The sequence below is a fragment of the Lucilia sericata genome, unplaced genomic scaffold (assembly GCF_015586225.1).
Source record: "Lucilia sericata isolate MDLA Ls3-8-SP2 unplaced genomic scaffold, ASM1558622v1 Contig000714F_arrow, whole genome shotgun sequence".
NCBI lineage: Eukaryota > Metazoa > Arthropoda > Insecta > Diptera > Calliphoridae > Lucilia > Lucilia sericata.
This window is the reverse complement of record NW_023994716.1, coordinates 22,171-42,270: the sequence shown is the minus strand read 5'-3', so window position 1 is coordinate 42,270 and position 20,100 is coordinate 22,171. Positions and strand designations below refer to the sequence as shown.

General features: G+C 30.8%; 1 protein-coding gene across 2 annotated transcripts in view; it reads right to left on the bottom strand.

Annotated features, from left to right (window-relative positions):
* Positions 1–20,100, bottom strand: part of LOC119607598 (myosin-VIIa) — a 52,249-nt gene that overhangs the window by 16,719 nt on the left and 15,430 nt on the right. For both annotated transcript variants that reach the window (XM_037961580.1, XM_037961581.1), the window contains exon 3: positions 4,146–4,228. In XM_037961580.1, coding sequence (XP_037817508.1) covers positions 4,146–4,163 — 18 coding nt within the window. In that variant the 5' untranslated portion in view covers positions 4,164–4,228. The remainder of the gene's footprint in view (positions 1–4,145; positions 4,229–20,100) is intronic.

Here is a 20,100-nt window from a genome sequence, read left to right as displayed (position 1 = left end):
TTCAACCCAAAAAAATAAATCCAAAATTTATGATTAATGTCTTGGTTACGGCCATTTAAGTAAAAAAACTCACACTTTTTCAACAATTTTTAATTTTCATACTGCTCTACGTTGCACAGTGGTATAGGAAAAAAAAAAGAGGGAAATAATTCGGTAACTTCTAAACGGTTAATCCGATTTTAATGAAATTTGGTGTGCACAAAGAGGAGGTGTTGTCGAGTTTAGGTTTTGAATTTGGACCTTATAGGCCAACCAGGGGCCCGGCGGGGGGTCCTCAAATTAGGACACCTCGGCTATGTTAAATTTTTAAAACGATCCTATTCCTTCATTTGAGTTCCGATTTAAAAAAAATTTCGTATATAGAATCTCCTCATCGAGCACTATAAAAAATGTCGTCGTAGCAGTAAATTATCTCTTATAGTTTAGGAGATATTCGCATTTGAATATTAAAATTTTAAAATTTTTACCGTCCTTACTTTAGTTTTTTTGATAATAGCAGGTCCAAATATTTCCGATTTTCGCCATTTTTTTTTATTTGCTTAACAACAAGTTTATATACCAAGCAGTGAAAGAATTGTGTAAAAATCATGACTGAGTCCAAAGTTATAGGCATTTAAATTTAAAAAATTAAAAAAAGGCGATTTTTTGTCATTTTTTTGGGAAAAAAGTATCTTTTTCTTTTTAAGTTATCTAAAAAGTTTCTAAGAAGATGTATATAGAATTTATACTTTTTGGAAAGCTGACTTTACATAAAATACGATAAATGAAACAAAACCTAAAAATTTTTGATACCGAGGGGACCAGGTCCATCCAAAAAAACCCTATTTTTTATGGAAAATTAAATTTTGAGCAAAAATTCTCAAATCGCATAGTCGATATCAAATTATAGTGACCTGTTTTATATGACCCAATAAGTTCTTAATCATTTTGTAACGGGTTTCGATAACCCCGCCCCTGGTATGGATATAATAGGCAAAAAACCAAAAAATCCCATTTTTGGGATTTTTTAAAACTTTTTTGGGAATTCCGGGATTTCTAATAAGAAAATTCGAAATTTTTATTTAATTTTGGATTTTGAGTAAAAAAATCTACCTAACTGTAAAATTTCATCAAAAAATATTCATAAATAAAATTTTTATTGCAATTTGAAAAATTTGTATCTTCGCAAAAACTGAATAAAAAACATTTTTTAATTTTTTTTAAAAAAAGTATTCCGCGAATTTTTTAATTTTCAAAAATTATATACAGTTTTGAAAAATAGACAAAATTACCTTTCCATTGATATATAACATGCCTACCTAATGTTTTTTAAGTGACAAATTAATTAGGGAAAACTCAACATCTTTTAGAAAATTTGCCTAGCACTATTATTTTCATCCATAAGGTTAACTCTTAAATTTGTTACATATATGGATGAAAATAATAGTGCTAGGTAAATTTTCTAAAAGATGTTGAGTTTTCCCTAATTAATTTGTCACTTAAAAAACATTAGGTAGGCATGTTATATATCAATGGAAAGGTAATTTTGTCTATTTTTCAAAACTGTATATAATTTTTGAAAATTAAAAAATTCGCGGAATACTTTTTTAAAAAAAATTAAAAAATGTTTTTTATTCAGTTTTTGCGAAGATACAAATTTTTCAAATTGCAATAAAAATTTTATTTATGAATATTTTTTGATGAAATTTTACAGTTAGGTAGATTTTTTTACTCAAAATCCAAAATTAAATAAAAATTTCGAATTTTCTTATTAGAAATCCCGGAATTCCCAAAAAAGTTTTAAAAAATCCCAAAAATGGGATTTTTTGGTTTTTTGCCTATTATATCCATACCAGGGGCGGGGTTATCGAAACCCGTTACAAAATGATTAAGAACTTATTGGGTCATATAAAACAGGTCACTATAATTTGATATCGACTATGCGATTTGAGAATTTTTGCTCAAAATTTAATTTTCCATAAAAAATAGGGTTTTTTTGGATGGACCTGGTCCCCTCGGTATCAAAAATTTTTAGGTTTTGTTTCATTTATCGTATTTTATGTAAAGTCAGCTTTCCAAAAAGTATAAATTCTATATACATCTTCTTAGAAACTTTTTAGATAACTTAAAAAGAAAAAGATACTTTTTTCCCAAAAAAAATGACAAAAAATCGCCTTTTTTTAATTTTTTAAATTTAAATGCCTATAACTTTGGACTCAGTCATGATTTTTACATAATTCTTTCACTGCTTGGTATATAAACTTGTTGTTAAGCAAATAAAAAAAAATGGCGAAAATCGGAAATATTTGGACCTGCTATTATCAAAAAAACTAAAGTAAGGACGGTAAAAATTTTAAAATTTTAATATTCAAATGCGAATATCTCCTAAACTATAAGAGATAATTTACTGCTACGACGACATTTTTTATAGTGCTCGATGAGGAGATTCTATATACGAAATTTTTTTTAAATCGGAACTCAAATGAAGAAATAGGATCGTTTTAAAAATTTAACATAGCCGAGGTGTCCTAATTTGAGGACCCCCCGCCGGGCCCCTGGTTGGCCTATAAGGTCCAAATTCAAAACCTAAACTCGACAACACCTCCTCTTTGTGCATACCAAATTTCATTAAAATCGGATTAACCGTTTAGAAGTTACCGAATTATTTCCCTCTTTTTTTTTCCTATACCACTGTGCGTTGGCCATGAAGCAGTAACTTTAGCTTTTATTACATTTGAAAAAAGGCACATTAAGTTGGGTTTCCAATGATGGTCAATTTATGATAATCGATGAAAAAGGTTATGAGTTGTGCTCAGTTTTATAAAAATATAGCATATTTCTTCCATACAAAAATGTTCATGTTTCTGGTTTTCTTTGTAACAAGTTTAAAAAATGTTTATAAACATTTTTATGCAAAAATTAATTTGTATGGAGAAAACCAAAAATTCGAGGAACATGCTATTAGAAAAATTGTCATAAATCATCCAGTTTTTCATAGATTTTTATGAAATAACAAGTTTTAGAAACCTTTCTTTATGTGATTCTTCAGGAAAGTAATAAAAGATGAACTCACTGCCTCATGGCCAAAGTAGAGCATGATGAAAATGAAAATTTTTTAAAAAAGTGTGAGTTTTTTACTTAAACGACCGTAACTCAGACATTTGACCATAAATTTTGGATTTCTTTTTTTGGATTAAAAGGCAACACTTGTATCATTAAAAAAAAATATCGGATTTGAAAATCGGATGAAAACTACTAAACTTATGATTTTTCAAATTTAAAATTTCAAAAATGGCTCTTTTTCGCATCTTTTGCTCTTAAAAAGTAAGTTAACGAAGTGATAGGGAAAAACTAAAAATATATTCGTACTCTATGGACCATAACGAAATAGAATTGGTATATGAGAACGACTGCATTTTATTTTTCTTCACTTTTGTATCACAGTGTTATTTATAACAATAAGATATCAAAATATGTATGGGGGTCCGTGAAATTAAATAAATTCCTCAAGGGGTCCGCGAAGTAAAAAACGGTGGGAACGGCTGGTGTAAACAATAGTTTACACTGTGTAAACCAAAGTTTACATAGTGTAAACAATAGTTTTCATAATGTAAACAACAGTTTACATAAAGTAAACATAGTTTTCATAGTGTAATTTTAACTTTACACCATGTAAACAATGTAAATTTGCGTAAAAAAACTATTTATTTTATAAAAACTTTGAATTTTTGGTATAAACTATATGTAATTCATAGTTTACCTAATGTAAACTATGGGTTTATGTGATGTAATCAATAGTTTAAACTATAACTTTTAAAAATCCCACATATTTTATGCAAAATTTAACTCCTTTTTGCCAACATTCGACAATTAATGTTTCCTTTCTATAATAATTTCCGATTTTCCCAGGAAAATTCTTTTCACATATTATTCTCAAAAGAAAATCTAAAAAATTTATTATGCTAATATTTCTCTTCATCTGCATAAATAGTTGATAATAGCGTTAAAAAAGATGCATATTTTAGATTAAAAAAAATACAACTTAATATTGCCTTAAAACTCCCAGCTAAGACAACAAAATAATAATAAAACTAGTTTTCTTATAAAGTAAAAAATTTCTAATTTTTAACAATTATTAAAAAAAAATAGAATAAATAAATACTTACGCGTGTTACAATCACCATTTTTATTGCCCTTCATTGACCATTAAAATGTATGTTAAAAAATTCGTATTACAAAAACAAAAAATCTGCAAAATAGAAAAAAAAGAGAAAATGTTTAGTAAAAAAAAACAAACAAACAACATTTCTTTAAGTGTGACTCAAGAAAAAAAAATTAAATAAAATAAATGAATGAAGTTGAACTCTCTTTAAGTATGACTAAATAAAAAAACAACAACAAAAGTTAAAAAAAAAATAAAGAAAAACTTGTCTTGTTTATACATATGACTAAAAAACAACAGCCCAACCAACAACACCAACAATAACAACAAAATTAAGGTGAAGTTGAAGTTTACGGTAAATTAATGAGCCAACGTTTAAATCTAAACAACACTGACTGCCAGATAGACATAAAAACACACATGCATTTCACATACACACACATACATATGTATGTATATACAATTGTGGCAAGATTATAAAATACCAGTAAATAAACCTGCTTACAGATAGTCATACATACATGCTTACTTGTAACCATAAGTAGTATGTCATTTATTACTACACACTATGCTTAGGCAGCAGTAGATATATTTGTTTGTACTCTGTGTGAGAGTAAGAGAGTGTGAAGCTGACAGACAATACATTTCTAATAAACGAAATAGCAGCCAGTAGAAATGTTACATTAATCATGAATTTTTTACATATTTTACCATAAGAAATTAAACGAAAGCAATTTGAAAAGTACTTTAAATGTCATAGCCACAAGACAAGATCATGAAAGATTGGATTACAAACTTTTTTTTTACTTTTCCAACAAATTTTCTTACGGCCCTCGTATTACGTATTAAGTATCTATTTCATTTCTAAGTTTCTTAATTAAACAATTTTACATTTCTATTTATCACTTTTCTCCCTGCCCAGCTTTCAGCACGAGCAGCCACTTTTTTGTCTGTGGGTTACTTTTACAGTTAGAAGTTTAACTGGCGGGGAATTTTATTATTTGTTGGAGAGTGTAAGTTTTAATTGTTTTGGTCATTACAAGTAATGTAAACTGTTTTAAGATGTCTGCAGAAGAAATAAAGTAAAGTTGTTAAGTTCTAGTTCAGTTCTAATTAAGTTCTAGTTGAGATCTAGCCGAAATCTTTTAAGTTCTACTTGACATCTAATTAACTTCTAGTTGAGATCTAGTTGATTTCTAGTTGTGATCTAGTTGAGTTCTAGTCGAGTTCTAATAGAGTTCTAATTACGTTCTAAATGAGTCTTTGTTGAGTTCTAGTTGAGACCTAGTTGAGTTCTAGTTCTGTTTTAGTTCTGTTCTAGTTCTGTTCTAGTTCTGTTCTAGTTCTGTTCTAGTTCTGTTCTAGTTCTGTTCTAGTTCTGTTCTGTTCCTAGTTCTGTGCTAGTTCTGTCTAGTTCTGTTCTAGTTCTGTTCTAGTTCTGTTCTAGTTCTGTTCTAGTTCTGTTTCTAGTTCTGTCTAGTTCCTGTTCTAAGTTCGGTTCTAGTTCTGTTCTAGTTCTGTTCTAGTTCTGTTCTAGTATCGGTTCTAGTTCTGTTCTAGTTAAGTTCTAAGTTCTGTTCTAGTTCGGTGTTCTAGTTCTGTTCTAGTTCTGTTCTAGTTCTGTTCTAAGTTCTGTTCTAGTTTCTAGGTTTCTAGTTCTGTTATAGTTCTGTTCTAGTGTTCTGTTCCTAAGTTCTGTTCCTAGTTCTGTTTCTAGTTTCTGTTCTAGTTCTGTTCTAGTTCTGTTCTAGTTCTGTTCTAGGTGCTGTTCTAGTTATGTTCTAGTTATGTTCTAGTTCTGTTCTAGTTCTGTTCTAGTTCTGTTCTAGTTGTTCATTCTGTTCTAGTTCTGTTCTAGTTCTGTTCTAGTTCTTTAAGTTCTGTTCCTAGTTCTGTTCTGAGTTCTGTGCTAGTTCTGTTCTTAGTTATGTGCTATTGTGCTAGTTCTGGCTATCGTGCTAGTTTATGTGCAGTTCTGTTGTCTAGTTCTGTTCTAGTTCTGTTCTAGTTCTGTTCTAGTTCTGTTCTAGTTCTGTTCTAGTTCTGTTCTAGTTCTGTTCTAGTTCTGTTCTAGTTCTGTCTGTTCTTAGTTCTGTTCTAGTTCTGTTCTAGTTCTGTTCTAGTTCTGTTCTAGTTCTGTTCTAGTTCTGTTCTAGTTCTGTTCTAGTTCTGTTCTAGTTCTGTTCTAGTTCTGTTCTAGTTCTGTTCTAGTTATGTTCTAGTTCTGTTCTAGTTCTGTTCTAGTTCTGTTCTAGTTCTGTTCTAGTTCTGTTCTAGTTCTGTTCTAGTTCTGTTCTAGTTCTGTTCTAGTTCTGTTCTAGTTCTGTTCTAGTTCTGTTCTAGTTCTGTTCTAGTTCTGTTCTAGTTCTGTTCTAGTTCTGTTCTAGTTCTGTTCTAGTTCTGTTCTAGTTCTGTTCTGTTCTAGTTCTGTTCTAGTTCTGTTCTAGTTCTGTTCTAGTTCTGTTCTAGTTCTGTTCTTGTTCTGTTCTGTTCTTGTTCTGTTCTTGTTCTGTTCTAGTTCTGTTCTAGTTCTGTTCTAGTTCTGTTCTAGTTCTGTTCTAGTTCTGTTCTAGTTTGTTGTAGTTCTGTTCTTGTTCTGTTCTAGTTCTGTTCTAGTTGTTTAGTTTTGTAGTTCTGTTCTAGTTCTGTTCTAGTTCTGTTCTAGTTCTGTTCTAGTTCTGTTCTAGTTTGTTCTAGTTCTGTTCTAGTTCTGTTCTAGTTCTGTTCTAGTTCTGTTCTAGTTCTGTTCTAGTTCTGTTCTAGTTCTGTTCTAGTTCTGTTCTAGTTCTGTTCTAGTTCTGTTCTAGTTCTGTTCTAGTTCTGTTCTAGTTCTGTTCTAGTTCTGTTCTAGTTCTGTTCTAGTTCTGTTCTAGTTCTGTTTCTAGTTCTGTTCTAGTTCTGTTCTAGTTCTGTTTAGTTCTGTTAGTTCTAGTTATGTTCTAGTTATGTTCAAGTTCTGTTCTAGTTCTGTTCTAGTTCTGTTATAGTTTCTGTTCTAGTTCTGTTCTAGTTCTGTTCTAGTTCTGTTCTAGTTATGTTCTAGTTATGTTCTAGTTATGTTCTAGTTCTGTTCTAGTTTTTGTTCTAGTTCTGTTCTAGTTTTGTTCTAGTTCTGTTCTAGTAATGTTCTAGTTCTGTTCTAGACTGTTCTTGTTTTTTCCACATTGACAATTTTTTCATTCCATAAAAACTTAAGTTTTCTTTTGCCATTTAAGTATTAAGATAAAAAGAAAATCAGGTCGTCGATATATTAATAAATCAAAAAATCTATAGCAATTAATTATAGACTTAACCCAGAAACTAACTCAGCAGTATGAATTTTCTAAATGGATGCCCACATTGTATAGAACACTTCCATACACTCCACACACATATACTCTCTTAGAAAGAGTTAAATGGAAAAAGTATATTTAACAATTTTTCACAGCATACAGTTTAACCCAATTAAGAGTGAAAAACACTCTAACTTTTTTCACTCAAAAAGTGACTTTTTTTCTAAATTGTCACATTTAAACTATAATAAACTTAAATAAATATTAAACTACACATAATGATAACTATTATATACTATAATAAAAATAGCAATTTATGATAAAACATAATTAACTAAAATACATAATAAAAAATAGATAAAAAGATGAGCTTTAAAAATATGTACATACTTATGTACACATACTTATATATGTATGTATTTGTAACCTAATTCCAACACTCTATTTTTATAAGGCATATACAACTCCTTTCACAATTTTATGAGCGTCAACAGGGATAGAGGGAGAAGTGAGCATAATGGAATGCGCTGAAGAACCAAAAACAAATAACTAAGATGAGTGAGACCAATTGACCAATCATAAATTCATGAGTAGGGGTAAAAATTCTTTACGATTTTTCCAATAGTTTAGATCTAGAACAGTTTTAACTAGTTCTAGTTTAGCTCTAGTTGAGTTCAAGTTAAGTTCCAGTTCAGTTTCAGTTCTAGTTTAGTTACATATCTGTTTAGTTCCACTTAAGTTCCAGTTCAGTTCAGTTTTTTTACTAATTACTTTTACCCTCACCTAATATTTTTTCATATAAAAAATCTTGCTAACTCAGCCTGTTGTGCAATTCTATCTAGTTGTTGCCTTCAGTCTTTTTTTCAAAAAAAAAAAAAAAAAAAACGTAAAAGAATCAAGAAATACAATTATTTCAACTTATCTTCTTTATCTTCTACTTTAACCATGAGTTAGTTTTTTCTGTTTCTTTTTTATATCTTCCATTCATTTCATAAAAAAAAACATAATAAACATATCAAACCGTTTGTTTATGCATAACACTAACATTAGCAACAATAATAAAAAACATGTAATAATGTTGCAACATGCTACATGAATATAAATGCAACATAGTATTTATGTAAAGAAAAAGATACAAAAAAAGAAACGTCATACTATTTCTTGTTGATCTCTTGGATTGTTCTTCTTCTTCGTCTCCTTAATGCAAACAAAAACAAATTTTGTAAACAGATTACTTACTGTTTGTTGTTGTTTGAACTTTGTGGGGAATAATGGGTGAGAAAGAGAGAGCTTTAAATTCAAAAAAAAAAAAAAAAAATACTTGAGTATAAATGTTGTTTTTTGTTTGCCGGTAAAACCGGATGTGGAAACTGGTTGTTTGTGTTGTTGTTAGTGATGTGAATCTCTTGCACTACTAATAAATGTATGTACTTGTGTGTGTGTGTTTAAATATGCTTAGACGGACATTTAGAATGATTTGTTAAGTTATTTAGCAACAATTTTGTATAACGGCTTTATTTTGGCTAGAATATTCTGTTGTTGTTGTTCTTGTCATTTTCTATGATTTTTATGTTGAGAGTCAAAACATAATCAAGAAAAAAACAGAAAACAAAAAATAACAATGAAAACGTAACAATTAAAGAGGAGGAGATGGTGCAGTGGAAAATGTAGGAACTACAAAAACAATAATTTACATAAATATGCAGCTATTGTTTAGAATTGTAATTAAATTTTAGAATTTTGTCGGACAATGAAAACTGAATTAGAACATAGGAGATTAGAACTAGAAATGAACTAGAATCGGACCAGAATAGAACTAAAACAGAACTAGAACAAAACTAGAATAGAACTAGAACAGAACTAGAACAGAACTAGAACAGAACTAGAACAGAACTAGAACAGAACTAGAACAGAACTAGAACAGAACTAGAACAGAACTAGAACTAGAACTAGAACTAGAACAGAACTAGAACAGAACTAGAACAGAACTAGAACAGAACTAGAACAGAACTAGAACAGAACTAGAACAGAACTAGAACAGAACTAGAACAGAACTAGAACAGAACTAGAACATAACTAGAACAGAACTAGAACAGAACTAGAACAGAACTAGAACAGAACTAGAACAGAACTAGAACAGAACTAGAACAGAACTAGAACAGAACTAGAACAGAACTAGAACAGAACTAGAACAGAACTAGAACATAACTAGAACTGAACTAGAACAGAACTAGTTCTGAACTAGAACAGAACTAGAACAGAACTAGAACAGAACTAGAACAGAACTAGAACAGAACTAGAACAGAACTAGAACAGAACTAGAACAGAACTAGAACAGAACTAGAACAGAACTAGAACAAACTAGAACAGAACTAGAACAGAACTAGAACAGAACTAGAACAGAACTAGAACAGAACTACAGAACTAGAACAGAACTAGAACAGAACTAGAACAGAACTAGAACAGAACTAGAACAGAACTAGAACAGAACTAGAACTGAACTAGAACAGAACTAGAACAGAACTAGCACAGAACTAGAACAGAACTAGAACAGAACTAGAACAGAACTAAACAGAACTAGAACAGAAAACATAACTAGAACAGAACTAGAACAGAACTAGAACTGAACTAGAACAGAACTAGAACAGAACTAGAACAGAACTAGAACAGAACTAGAACAGAACTAGAACAGACTAGAACAGAACTAGAACAGAACTAGAACAGAACTAGAACAGAACTAGAACAGAACTAGAACAGAACTAGAACAGAACTAGAACAGAACTAGAACAGAACTAGAACAGAACTAGAACAGAACTAGAACAGAACTAGAACCGAACTAGAAAACTAGAACCGAACTAGAACAGAACTAGAACAGAACTAGAACAGAACTAGAACAGAACAGAACTAGAACAGAACTAGAACAGAACTAAGAACATAACTAGAACAGAACTAGAACAGAACTAGAACAGAACTAGAACAGAACTAGAACAGAACTAGAACAGAACTAGAACAGAACTAGAACAGAACTAGAACAGAACTAGAACAGAACTAGAACTGAACTAGAACTGAACTAGAACTGAACTAGAACTGAACTAGAACTGAACTAGAACTGAACTTGAACTGAACTAGAACTGAACTAGAACAGAACAGAACTAGATAGAACTAGAACAGAACTAGAACAGAACTAGAACAGAACTAGAACAGAACTAAAACAGAACTAAAACAGAACTAAAACAGAACTAAAACAGAACTAAAACAGAACTAAAACAGAACTAAAACAGAACTAGAACTGAACGAGAACTGAACTAGAACTGAAATAGAACTAGAATTGAACTAGAACAGAAGTAGATCTAAACCAGAAGTAAACTTTTAAGTGTCTTCTTTGGAAGAGTGTGTTGTTTTTAACATTTTTTCCTAATCTTTCTCTAACAGTTTTAGTTCTTTAGAATAAAATATGTTCTTATTTACCCCCACAAAAATTCAACTAAATTTAGGTTACTGAACAAATTTTGATAAGATAATGTTTCAAAAATCGCTGAAAAATGCCAAAAAAAAAGTTTATTCAACTAACTACTTATCTGTACGTTTTTTACTTTATTTAAAATAATATTTAATAATATGTATTAAAATAAATATTCAAATTGCGGTCTAATTTTACTTTATTATCTCAAATCGTAGACATTTAAAATGTATTTGTACTGACTAAACGTCATAATTATGAAGTAAGAGGCAAAAAAAAGTTGTTATTTATGCAGAGAAATTTTTGAAATTTTATTTAAAACAGAAAAACTAGTTTTTGTAATCAATTAGAAAAATAATTTTAAAACTGATTAGATTTTTTGCTTTATTGTATAATTATTGTTTTGTATATCAGCTGATAAGAAATCACCTTGACTTTAAAGTAAAAAAAAAAATAAACAAAAAATGTTTCATAAATTATTCAGTAGCATAGACTGGCGGTATAAAATTATCTATTTATTAGTAATTTTAGACAATTTTTTTTATACTTTTCAAATATTTCACGTAACAAAAAGTGATTGGAATATTTTAGAAGTTTAATAAACAAGAATGTTAAAAGAAAATTAAAACTTTTTATAGGAAATGTTTTTATGGGTTAAAATTAGGCACCTCCTCATGGCACAAATCATGGCTTTAATCCAATTTATTTATCAAAATCTTGTTTAAAAAACTTTTACAAAACAATTTTTATTGCTCAAATATTCAAATGATTGCAAAATGTTGCTTTACTTTTTCATAAATTTATTTGCAACCAACAATTTGTTGCAATTTTGTTTGAATTTTTCTTGTTATGTTAATTATTTTTACACAATTTTTCTTTCTCCATTACATAAAGTAAATATGTATCCAGCCAGCTGTTCCTCGTTCATAGTAGTTGGCTGGCTATCATAGCACTCACTATATTCATTCACTTAAATTGCATCTTTTGCGCCAATAAGTATTTTTGTTGCAGCAAAATTTATGGAAATTTATGAAAAAGAAAACAAACGAAAAAAAAATGGATTTGTATTTTGTTACACTCGATTGACTATGATTTATCGTTAGAGAAACCTACTAACTTAAATATTTAAAGAAAATTGCAACAACAAAAATGTTTGGAGAGAGGGCAAATAGATAAGCAGTAAAATGATGAAATGCAAAAATAATAAACTTGTAATATGAACAATGTTTCCAGAAAATCCGAAATACGACAAAAACAGTTCAATTGTCGTTGAGTTCTAGTTTAGATGTAGTTCCGTTGCAGTTGAATTGTCTACCAGTTGTACTTCAGTTTTGGTTTAGTTTTAGTTTAGTTCTAGTTCAGTTCTAGTTCAGTTCTAGTTCATTTCTACTTCAGTTCTATTTCAGTTCTAGTTCAGTTCAGTTCTAGTTCTGTCCTAAGTTCTCTTCTAGTTCTGTTCTAGTTCTGTTCTAGTTCTGTTCTAGTTCAGTTCTAGTTCAGTTCTAGTTCAGTTCTAGTTCAGTTCTAGTTCAGTTCTAGTTCAGTTCTAGTTCAGTTCTAGTTCAGTTCTAATTCAGTTCTAGTTCTAGTTTAGTTCTAATTTAGTTTTAGTTTAGTTCTAGTTTAGTTCTAGTTTAGATCTAGTTTAGTTCTAGTTTAGATCTAGTTCAAATCTAGTTCAGTTCTAGTTCAGTTCTAATTTTGTTTAAGTTCTAGTTTAGTTCTAGTTTAATTCTAGTTTAGATCTAGTTTAGTTCTAGTTTAGTTCTAGTTTAGATCTAGTTTAGTTCTAGTTCAGTTCTAGTTCAGTTCTATTTTAGTTCTAGTTCAGTTCTAATTTAGTTTTAGTTCTAGTTTAGTTCTAGTTCTAGTTCAGTTCTAGTTCAGTTCTAGTTCAGTTCTAGTTCAGTTCTAGTTCAGTTCTAGTTCAGTTCTAGTTCAGTTCTAGTTCAGTTCTAGTTCAGTTCTAGTTCAGTTCTAGTTCAGTTCTAGTTCAGTTCTAGTTCAGTTCTAGTTCAGTTCTAGTTCAGTTCTAGTTCAGTTCTAGTTCAGTTCTAGTTCAGTTCTAGTTCAGTTCTAGTTCTAGTTCAGTTCTAGTTCAGTTCTAGTTCAGTTCTAGTTCAGTTCTAGTTCAGTTCTAGTTCAGTTCTAGTTCAGTTCTAGTTCAGTTCTAGTTCAGTTCTAGTTCAGTTCTAGTTCTGTTCTAGTTCAGTTTTAGTTCAGTTCTAGTTCAGTTCTAGTTCTGTTCTAGTTCAGTTTTAGTTCAGTTCTAGTTCAGTTCTGCTTCAGTTCTAGTTCAGTTCTAGTTCAGTTCTAGTTCAGTTCTAGTTCAGTTCTAGTTCAGTTCTAGTTCAGTTCTAGTTCAGTTCTAGTTCAGTTCTAGTTCAGTTCTAGTTCAGTTCTAGTTCAGTTCTAGTTCAGTTCTAGTTCAGATCTAGTTCAGTTCTAAATTAGTTTTAGTTCTAGTTCAGTTCTTGTTCAGTTCTAGTTCAGTTCTAGTTCAGTTTTAGTTCAGTTCTAGTTCAGTTCTAGTTCTGTTCTAGTTCAGTTTTAGTTCAGTTCTAGTTCAGTTCTGCTTCAGTTCTAGTTCAGTTCTAGTTCAGTTCTAGTTCAGTTCTAGTTCAGTTCTAGTTCAGTTCTAGTTCAGTTCTAGTTCAGTTCTAGTTCTGTTCTAGTTCAGTTTTAGTTCAGTTCTAGTTCAGTTCTAGTTCAGTTCTAGTTCAGTTCTAGTTCAGTTCTAGTTCAGTTTTAGTTCTGTTCTAGATCTGTTCTAGTTCAGTTCTAGTTCAGTTCTAGTTCAGTTCTAGTTCAGTTCTAGTTCAGTTCTAGTTCAGATCTAGTTCAGTTCTAAATTAGTTTTAGTTCTAGTTCAGTTCTTGTTCAGTTCTAGTTCAGTTCTAGTTCAGTTTTAGTTCAGTTCTAGTTCAGTTCTAGTTCTGTTCTAGTTCAGTTTAGTTCAGTTCTAGTTCAGTTCTGCTTCAGTTCTAGTTCAGTTCTAGTTCAGTTCTAGTTCAGTTCTAGTTCAGTTCTAGTTCAGTTCTAGTTCAGTTCTAGTTCAGTTCTAGTTCTGTTCTAGTTCAGTTTTAGTTCAGTTCTAGTTCAGTTCTAGTTCAGTTCTAGTTCAGTTCTAGTTCAGTTCAGTTCTAGTTCAGTTCTAGTTCAGTTCTAGTTCAGTTCTAGTTCAGTTCTAGTTCAGTTCTAGTTCAGTTCTAGTTCAGTTCTAGTTCAGTTCTAGTTCAGTTCTAGTTCTAGTTCAGTTCTAGTTCAGTTCTAGTTCAGTTCTAGTTCAGATCTAGTTCAGTTCTAAATTAGCTTTAGTTCTAGTTCAGTTCTTGTTCAGTTCTAGTTCAGTTCTAGTTCAGTTCTAGTTCAGTTCTAGTTCAGTTCTAGTTCAGTTCTAGTTCAGTTCTAGTTCAGTTCTAGTTCAGTTCTAGTTCAGTTCTAGTTCAGTTCTAGTTCAGTTCTAGTTCAGTTCTAGTTCAGTTCTAGTTCAGTTCTAGTTCAGTTCTAGTTCAGTTCTAGTTCAGTTCTAGTTCAGTTCTAGTTCAGTTCTAGTTCTGTTCTAGTTCAGTTTTAGTTCAGTTCTAGTTCAGTTCTGGTTCAGTTCTAGTTCAGTTCTAGTTCAGTTCTAGTTCAGTTCTAGTTCAGTTCTAGTTCAGTTCTAGTTCAGTTCCAGTTCAGTTCTAGTTCAGTTCTACTTCAGTTCTAGTTCAGTTCTACTTCAGTTCTAGTTTAGTTCTAGTTCAGTTCTAGTTCAGTTCTAGGTGAGTTCTAGTTGAGTTCTAGTTGAGTTCTAGTTCTGTTTTAGTTCTGTTCTAGATCTGTTCTAGTTCTGTTCTAGTTCTGTTTTAGTTCTGTTCTAGATCTGTTCTAGTTCAGTTCTAGTTCAGTACTAGTTCTGTTCTAGTTCTGTTCTAGTTCTGCTCTAGTTCTTTTCTTGCTATGTTCTAGTTCTGTTCTAGTTCAGTTCTAGTTCAGTTCTAGTTCTGTTCTAGTTCAGTTCTAGTTCAGTTCTAGTTCAGTTCTAGTTCAGTTCTAGTTCAGTTCTAGTTCAGTTCTAGTTCAGTTCTAGTTCAGTTCTAGTTCAGTTCTAGTTCAGTTCTAGTTCAGTTCTAGTTCAGTTCTAGTTCAGTTCTAGTTCAGTTCTAGTTCAGTTCTAGTTCAGTTCTAGTTCAGTTCTAGTTCAGTTCTAGTTCTGTTCTAGTTCTGTTCTAGTTCAGTTCTACTTTTGTTCTAGTTCTGTTCTAGTTCTGTTTTATTTCTGTTCTAGTTCTGTTCTATTCTAGTTCTGTTCTAGTTCTGTTCTATTCTAGTTCTGTTCTAGTTCTGTTCTAGTTCTGTTCTATTTCTGTTTTAGTTCTGTCCTAGTGTTAATTTTCTCATTTTAAGTGAATCTTTTACTTTCAGTTTCTTTCCTCCAATTGTGGAATTTGAGTTGCCCGTTTCTGATCTCCAATGACACTCTTTAACTGCCATTTTGTTTAAAATTTCAATTACGTATACCTACTAATGTCTTGAGTTCAACATTTTTCAATTTTAATGACTTTTTGGTTTCTATTTTCACTTTTTTCCAAACGCAAATGGTGTAAAGTGAAAAATGGCAAATAAATATTTGAAATAACAATAACAAAAAAAAATGGAAAATAAACACTTAAAAGAGATAAAGCAAAATAACTAAAATACTAAAATAAAACAGTATTTTATGCAAAAAAGTTTAACATAAAATTAACAAACAACCGACAACCTCCGGTATTTGTTTTTAAAACTTAGTTCAAACAAATATTGAAAAAATACTACAACAACAAAATTTAAAGTGAAAATTTTAAATTATGAACGCGTGCTTAAAAAAAAAAACGATTTAAACACCAACAACAAATATGTTTAAGCATATGAGTTTTTGTTTTAAAATGAAATTTTGTTGTTAAATATGACACATTAGTTAGTTACTCGTACAAGTAACTGTCAAGTGAAATTCAAATTCAAACAAAAATTTGTGTTTTCATAAACTAAATAAAGTAAAATTAGAAATTGTTGAAATTTAACAAATCCTTAAAAGGCACATTAATTAATATTTCACTTTTCTGTTGGTAGAAAATTTCTATATTCTAAAAAGGAAGTTCTTTCATAAAACTACTTATGTTGAGGAAGGTTTAATAAATTTCAAGACACATTTCACTTTCATTTTCATTTACTTAACACAAAGCTTAATAAATATTTTTTTTGGTTACTGTGTTTGTTGAATTGAGTGAAAAGTATTTACTTAATCTCCTCACGTACATAAATGGGGAGTTGAGAAATTTTTTAATTTCTGTTACTACTTCTTCATTTCATTTGTGGGCTATTGGAGAAAAAAAAAAAGTTATGCTACGCATGTAACATAATTTGTATATTTTATATACATATGTACAAATGAGTTCAATGAATTTCACCTGAATAATTTGAAATATTTAAATGAAAAGTGATTTATGATTTGAACTGCATTTGGTTTATTATGAAATCTTTGGGTATTACATATATTTTTATATAACTTATATAATGAATAATAAAAGTGTAAGTTTGAGCTCACTTATCGTCTCTTTCTTCAAACGTCGAGATCCACGTTTAACTGCCATTATTGTCATTTCAATAATGAACCATTCTACTTCATTTCATTTCCATTCCAGTTCTAGTTCGGTTCTAGTTCAGTTCTAGTTCAGCTCTTGTTCAGTTCTTGTTCAGTTCTTGTTCAGTTCTAGTTCAGTTCTAGTTCAGTTCTAGTTAAGTTCTAGTTCAGTTCTAGTTCAGTTCTAGTTCAGTTCTAGTTCAGTTCTAGTTCATGTGTTCAGTTCAGTTCTAGTTCAGTTAAAGTTCAGTTCTAGTTCAGTTCTAGTTCAGTTCAGTTCTAGTTTAGTTCTAGTTCAGTTCTAGTTCAGTTCTAGTTCAGTTCTAGTTCAGTTCTAGTTCAGTTCTAGTTCAGTTCTAGTTCAGTTCTAGTTCAGTTCTAGTTCAGTTCTAGTTCAGTTCTAGTTCAGTTCTAGTTCAGTTCTAGTTCAGTTCAGATTTCAGTACTAGTTCAGTTCTAGTTCAGTTCTAGTTCAGTTCTAGTTCAGTTCTAGTTCAGTTCTAGTTCAGTTCTAGTTAAGTTCTAGTTCAGTTCTAGATGAGTTCTAGTTCAGTTCTAGTTCAGTTCTAGTTCAGTTCTAGTTCAGTTCTAGTTCAGTTCTAGTTCAGTTCTAGTTCAGTTCTAGTTCAGTTCTAGTTCAGTTCTAGTTCAGTTCTAGTTCAGTTCTAGTTCAGTTCTAGTTCAGTTCTAGTTCAGCTTCTAGTTCAGTTCTAGTTCAGTTCTAGTTTCATTCAGTTCAGTTCAGTCAGCTTCTAGTTCAGTTTCTAGTTCAGTTTTCTTAGTGTCAGTTCCTAGTTCAGTTCTAGTTCAGTTCTAGTTCAGTTCTAGTTCAGTTTCTAGTTCAGTTCTAGTTCAGTTCTAGTTCAGTTCTAGTGCAGTTCTAGTTCAGTTCTAGTTCAGTTCTAGTTCAGTTCTAGTTCAGTTCTAGTTCAGTTCTAGTTCAGTTCTAGTTCAGTTCTAGTTCAGTTCTAGTTTCAGTTCCTAGTTCAGTTTCTAGTTCAGTTCTAGTTAGTTCTAGTTCAGTTCTAGTTCAGTTCTAGTTCAGTCTAGGTTCAAGTTCTAGTTCAGTTCTAGTTCAGTTCTAGTTCAGTTCTGTTCAGTTCAGTTCTAGTTCAGTGTTCTAGTTCAGTTCTAGTTCAATTCTAGTTCAGTTCTAGTTGCAGTTCTGGTCAGTTCTAGTTCAGTTCTAGTTCAGTTCTAGTTCAGTTCTAGTTTCAGTTCTAGTTCAGTTCTAGGTTCAGTTCTAGTTCAGTTCTAGTTCAGTTCTGGTTCAGTTCTAGTTCAGTTCTAGTTCAGTTCTAGTTCAGTTCTAGTTCAGTTCTAGTTCAGTTCTAGTTCAGTTCTAGTTCAGTTCTAGTTCTAGTTTCTGCTCTACAGTAACTTACAGTTTCAACTCCCTCAGTTTATGTTCTCCAGTTATGGATCTATGACTAACAGTTTCTGCATCCAGAAACCATCGATCTCAAAGCAGAGATCGTTAATCAGGAATCAAATCATGTTCTCCGATGACAGTTCTTTAAAAAATTTTCTCTCCCACTATAGAACCTTAAGTAACAGTGTAGCTCTCCAGTTATGGATCTATACATAATTTTTTCTTCTCTTCAAGAAAATGATCATTAACTAATAGCTTTTGCTCTCCAATCATAGATCTTAAACTATCACTTTGTTCTCTAATTGGGGATCGTTAACTAATAGATTCCGCTTTTCTATCATAGATCTTTAACTAACGCTTCTTGCAAATCATTAATTTGTCAATGGCTGTCAGTTTAAACGTAAACCTTAAACATATGATCTTGCTTTAAAGAGTTTCTATTCCTGGTTTGAAATTTCACTCCCCACCTTTTCTTTTTCTCTAATTTAAAGCACCTGTATTTCGTACCACATTCCACCACAATATAAATCTAAATCATATCCCCCCTACCCACCGGAAATTGAACTCATAAATCCACTCCTTAACAAAAACCCTTCAACAGAAATTGTATCACATTCAATAAATTTATATACACAAACCTCAAAAACAACAAAATCTTCAACAACCTGCAACAACGTGTTACAATCACGTTTTTCTTTTTTTCTTTTTTGGTTCAAAATTTATGTTGATTTCAACGAAAAACTCTTTTTATTGTGTGACTCATTATTATTATTATTATTTTTCAACATTTTACAACCATTTTTGTAAAAATCTTTGCTTTTATTGTTTTATTAACAATAAATGCAGTCAAGTGCAACAGTTTTGTTAGTGGTGGGTCGTCGTCGTCGCCATCGTCGTCTGCCTTACAGAAAGCTACTAAAACTAATGTTGCAATAATGAAACACTTGTTGCATGCCCACTAACTATAATATTTACCAAATCAGTTTAATTCTTTATTAACTGGATTTTATTTCGTTTGTTGTTAAATTAACAAATATGTATATACACACACACAAACGAAAAAGAAATTTATTGTTAAACTATTAATAGAATTTAACAAAATGAAAAAAAAAACGTATTTTAGTTTTATGGCAGTTTAGTAGAGAATACAGGAAATTTAACCAATTATGCCAAAAAAAAAAACAAGACACATACTTTCAACTATAAACTAAAAAGGTTTTATACATATGAATGTTGAAATATTGTATATAAATATAAAATTTACTGAAGCATTACAAAATATATACATACATACATACATACACATTGAAATTTTATAGGTGTACATAATATTTTTTTCCAGAATACTGGAGTTATTTGGGAAAAACTTTAGGTAGACTGAAGAGAACCAACTGTTTTAAAGTTTTCAGTTTTTTTCTTCTAATAATGGATCTATAACTGATTTTTAGTCTCAATTCCTAATCCATTTTGATCTCCAATCATGGACCTTTAGCTTAAAGCTGCTTTTCTTCATTAATGACGGTCTTCGTTCCCGAATCATGGCTATATAACCGTTAGATCGATCGTTAACCATCAATATATTCTCTAATCAGGGAGAGTTAACTAAAAGATTCTGCTCTCGAATCATGGATATTTAGCTAATAGTTTCTTCACCACAGCCATAGATCTTCAATTGCCAGTATCTATCTACTCTCCAATCATTGATCTTCAACTGACAGTTACTGTTCTCCAAGCATGGATCTGAACTAGAACTGAACTAGAACTGAACTAAAACTGAACTAGAACTGAACTAGATCTGAACTAAAACTGAACTAGAACTGAACTAGAACTGAACTAAAACTAGAACTGAACTAGAACTGAACTAGAACTGAACTAAAATGAACTAGAACTGAACTAGAACTGAACTAGAACTAGAACTGAACTAGAACTGAACTAGAACTGAACTAGAACTGAACTAGAACTGAACTAGAACTGAACTAGAACTGAACTAGAACTGACCTAGAACTGAACTAGAACTGAACTAGAACTGAACTAGAACTGAACTAGAACTGAACTAGAACTGAACTAGAACTGAACTAGAACTGAACTAGAACTGAACTAGAACTGAACTAGAACTGAACTAGAACTGAACTAGAACTGAACTAGAACTGAACTAGAACTGAACTAGAACTGAACTAGAACTGAACTAGAACTGAACTAGAACTGAACTAGAACTGAACTAGAACTGAACTAGAACTGAACTAGAACTGAACT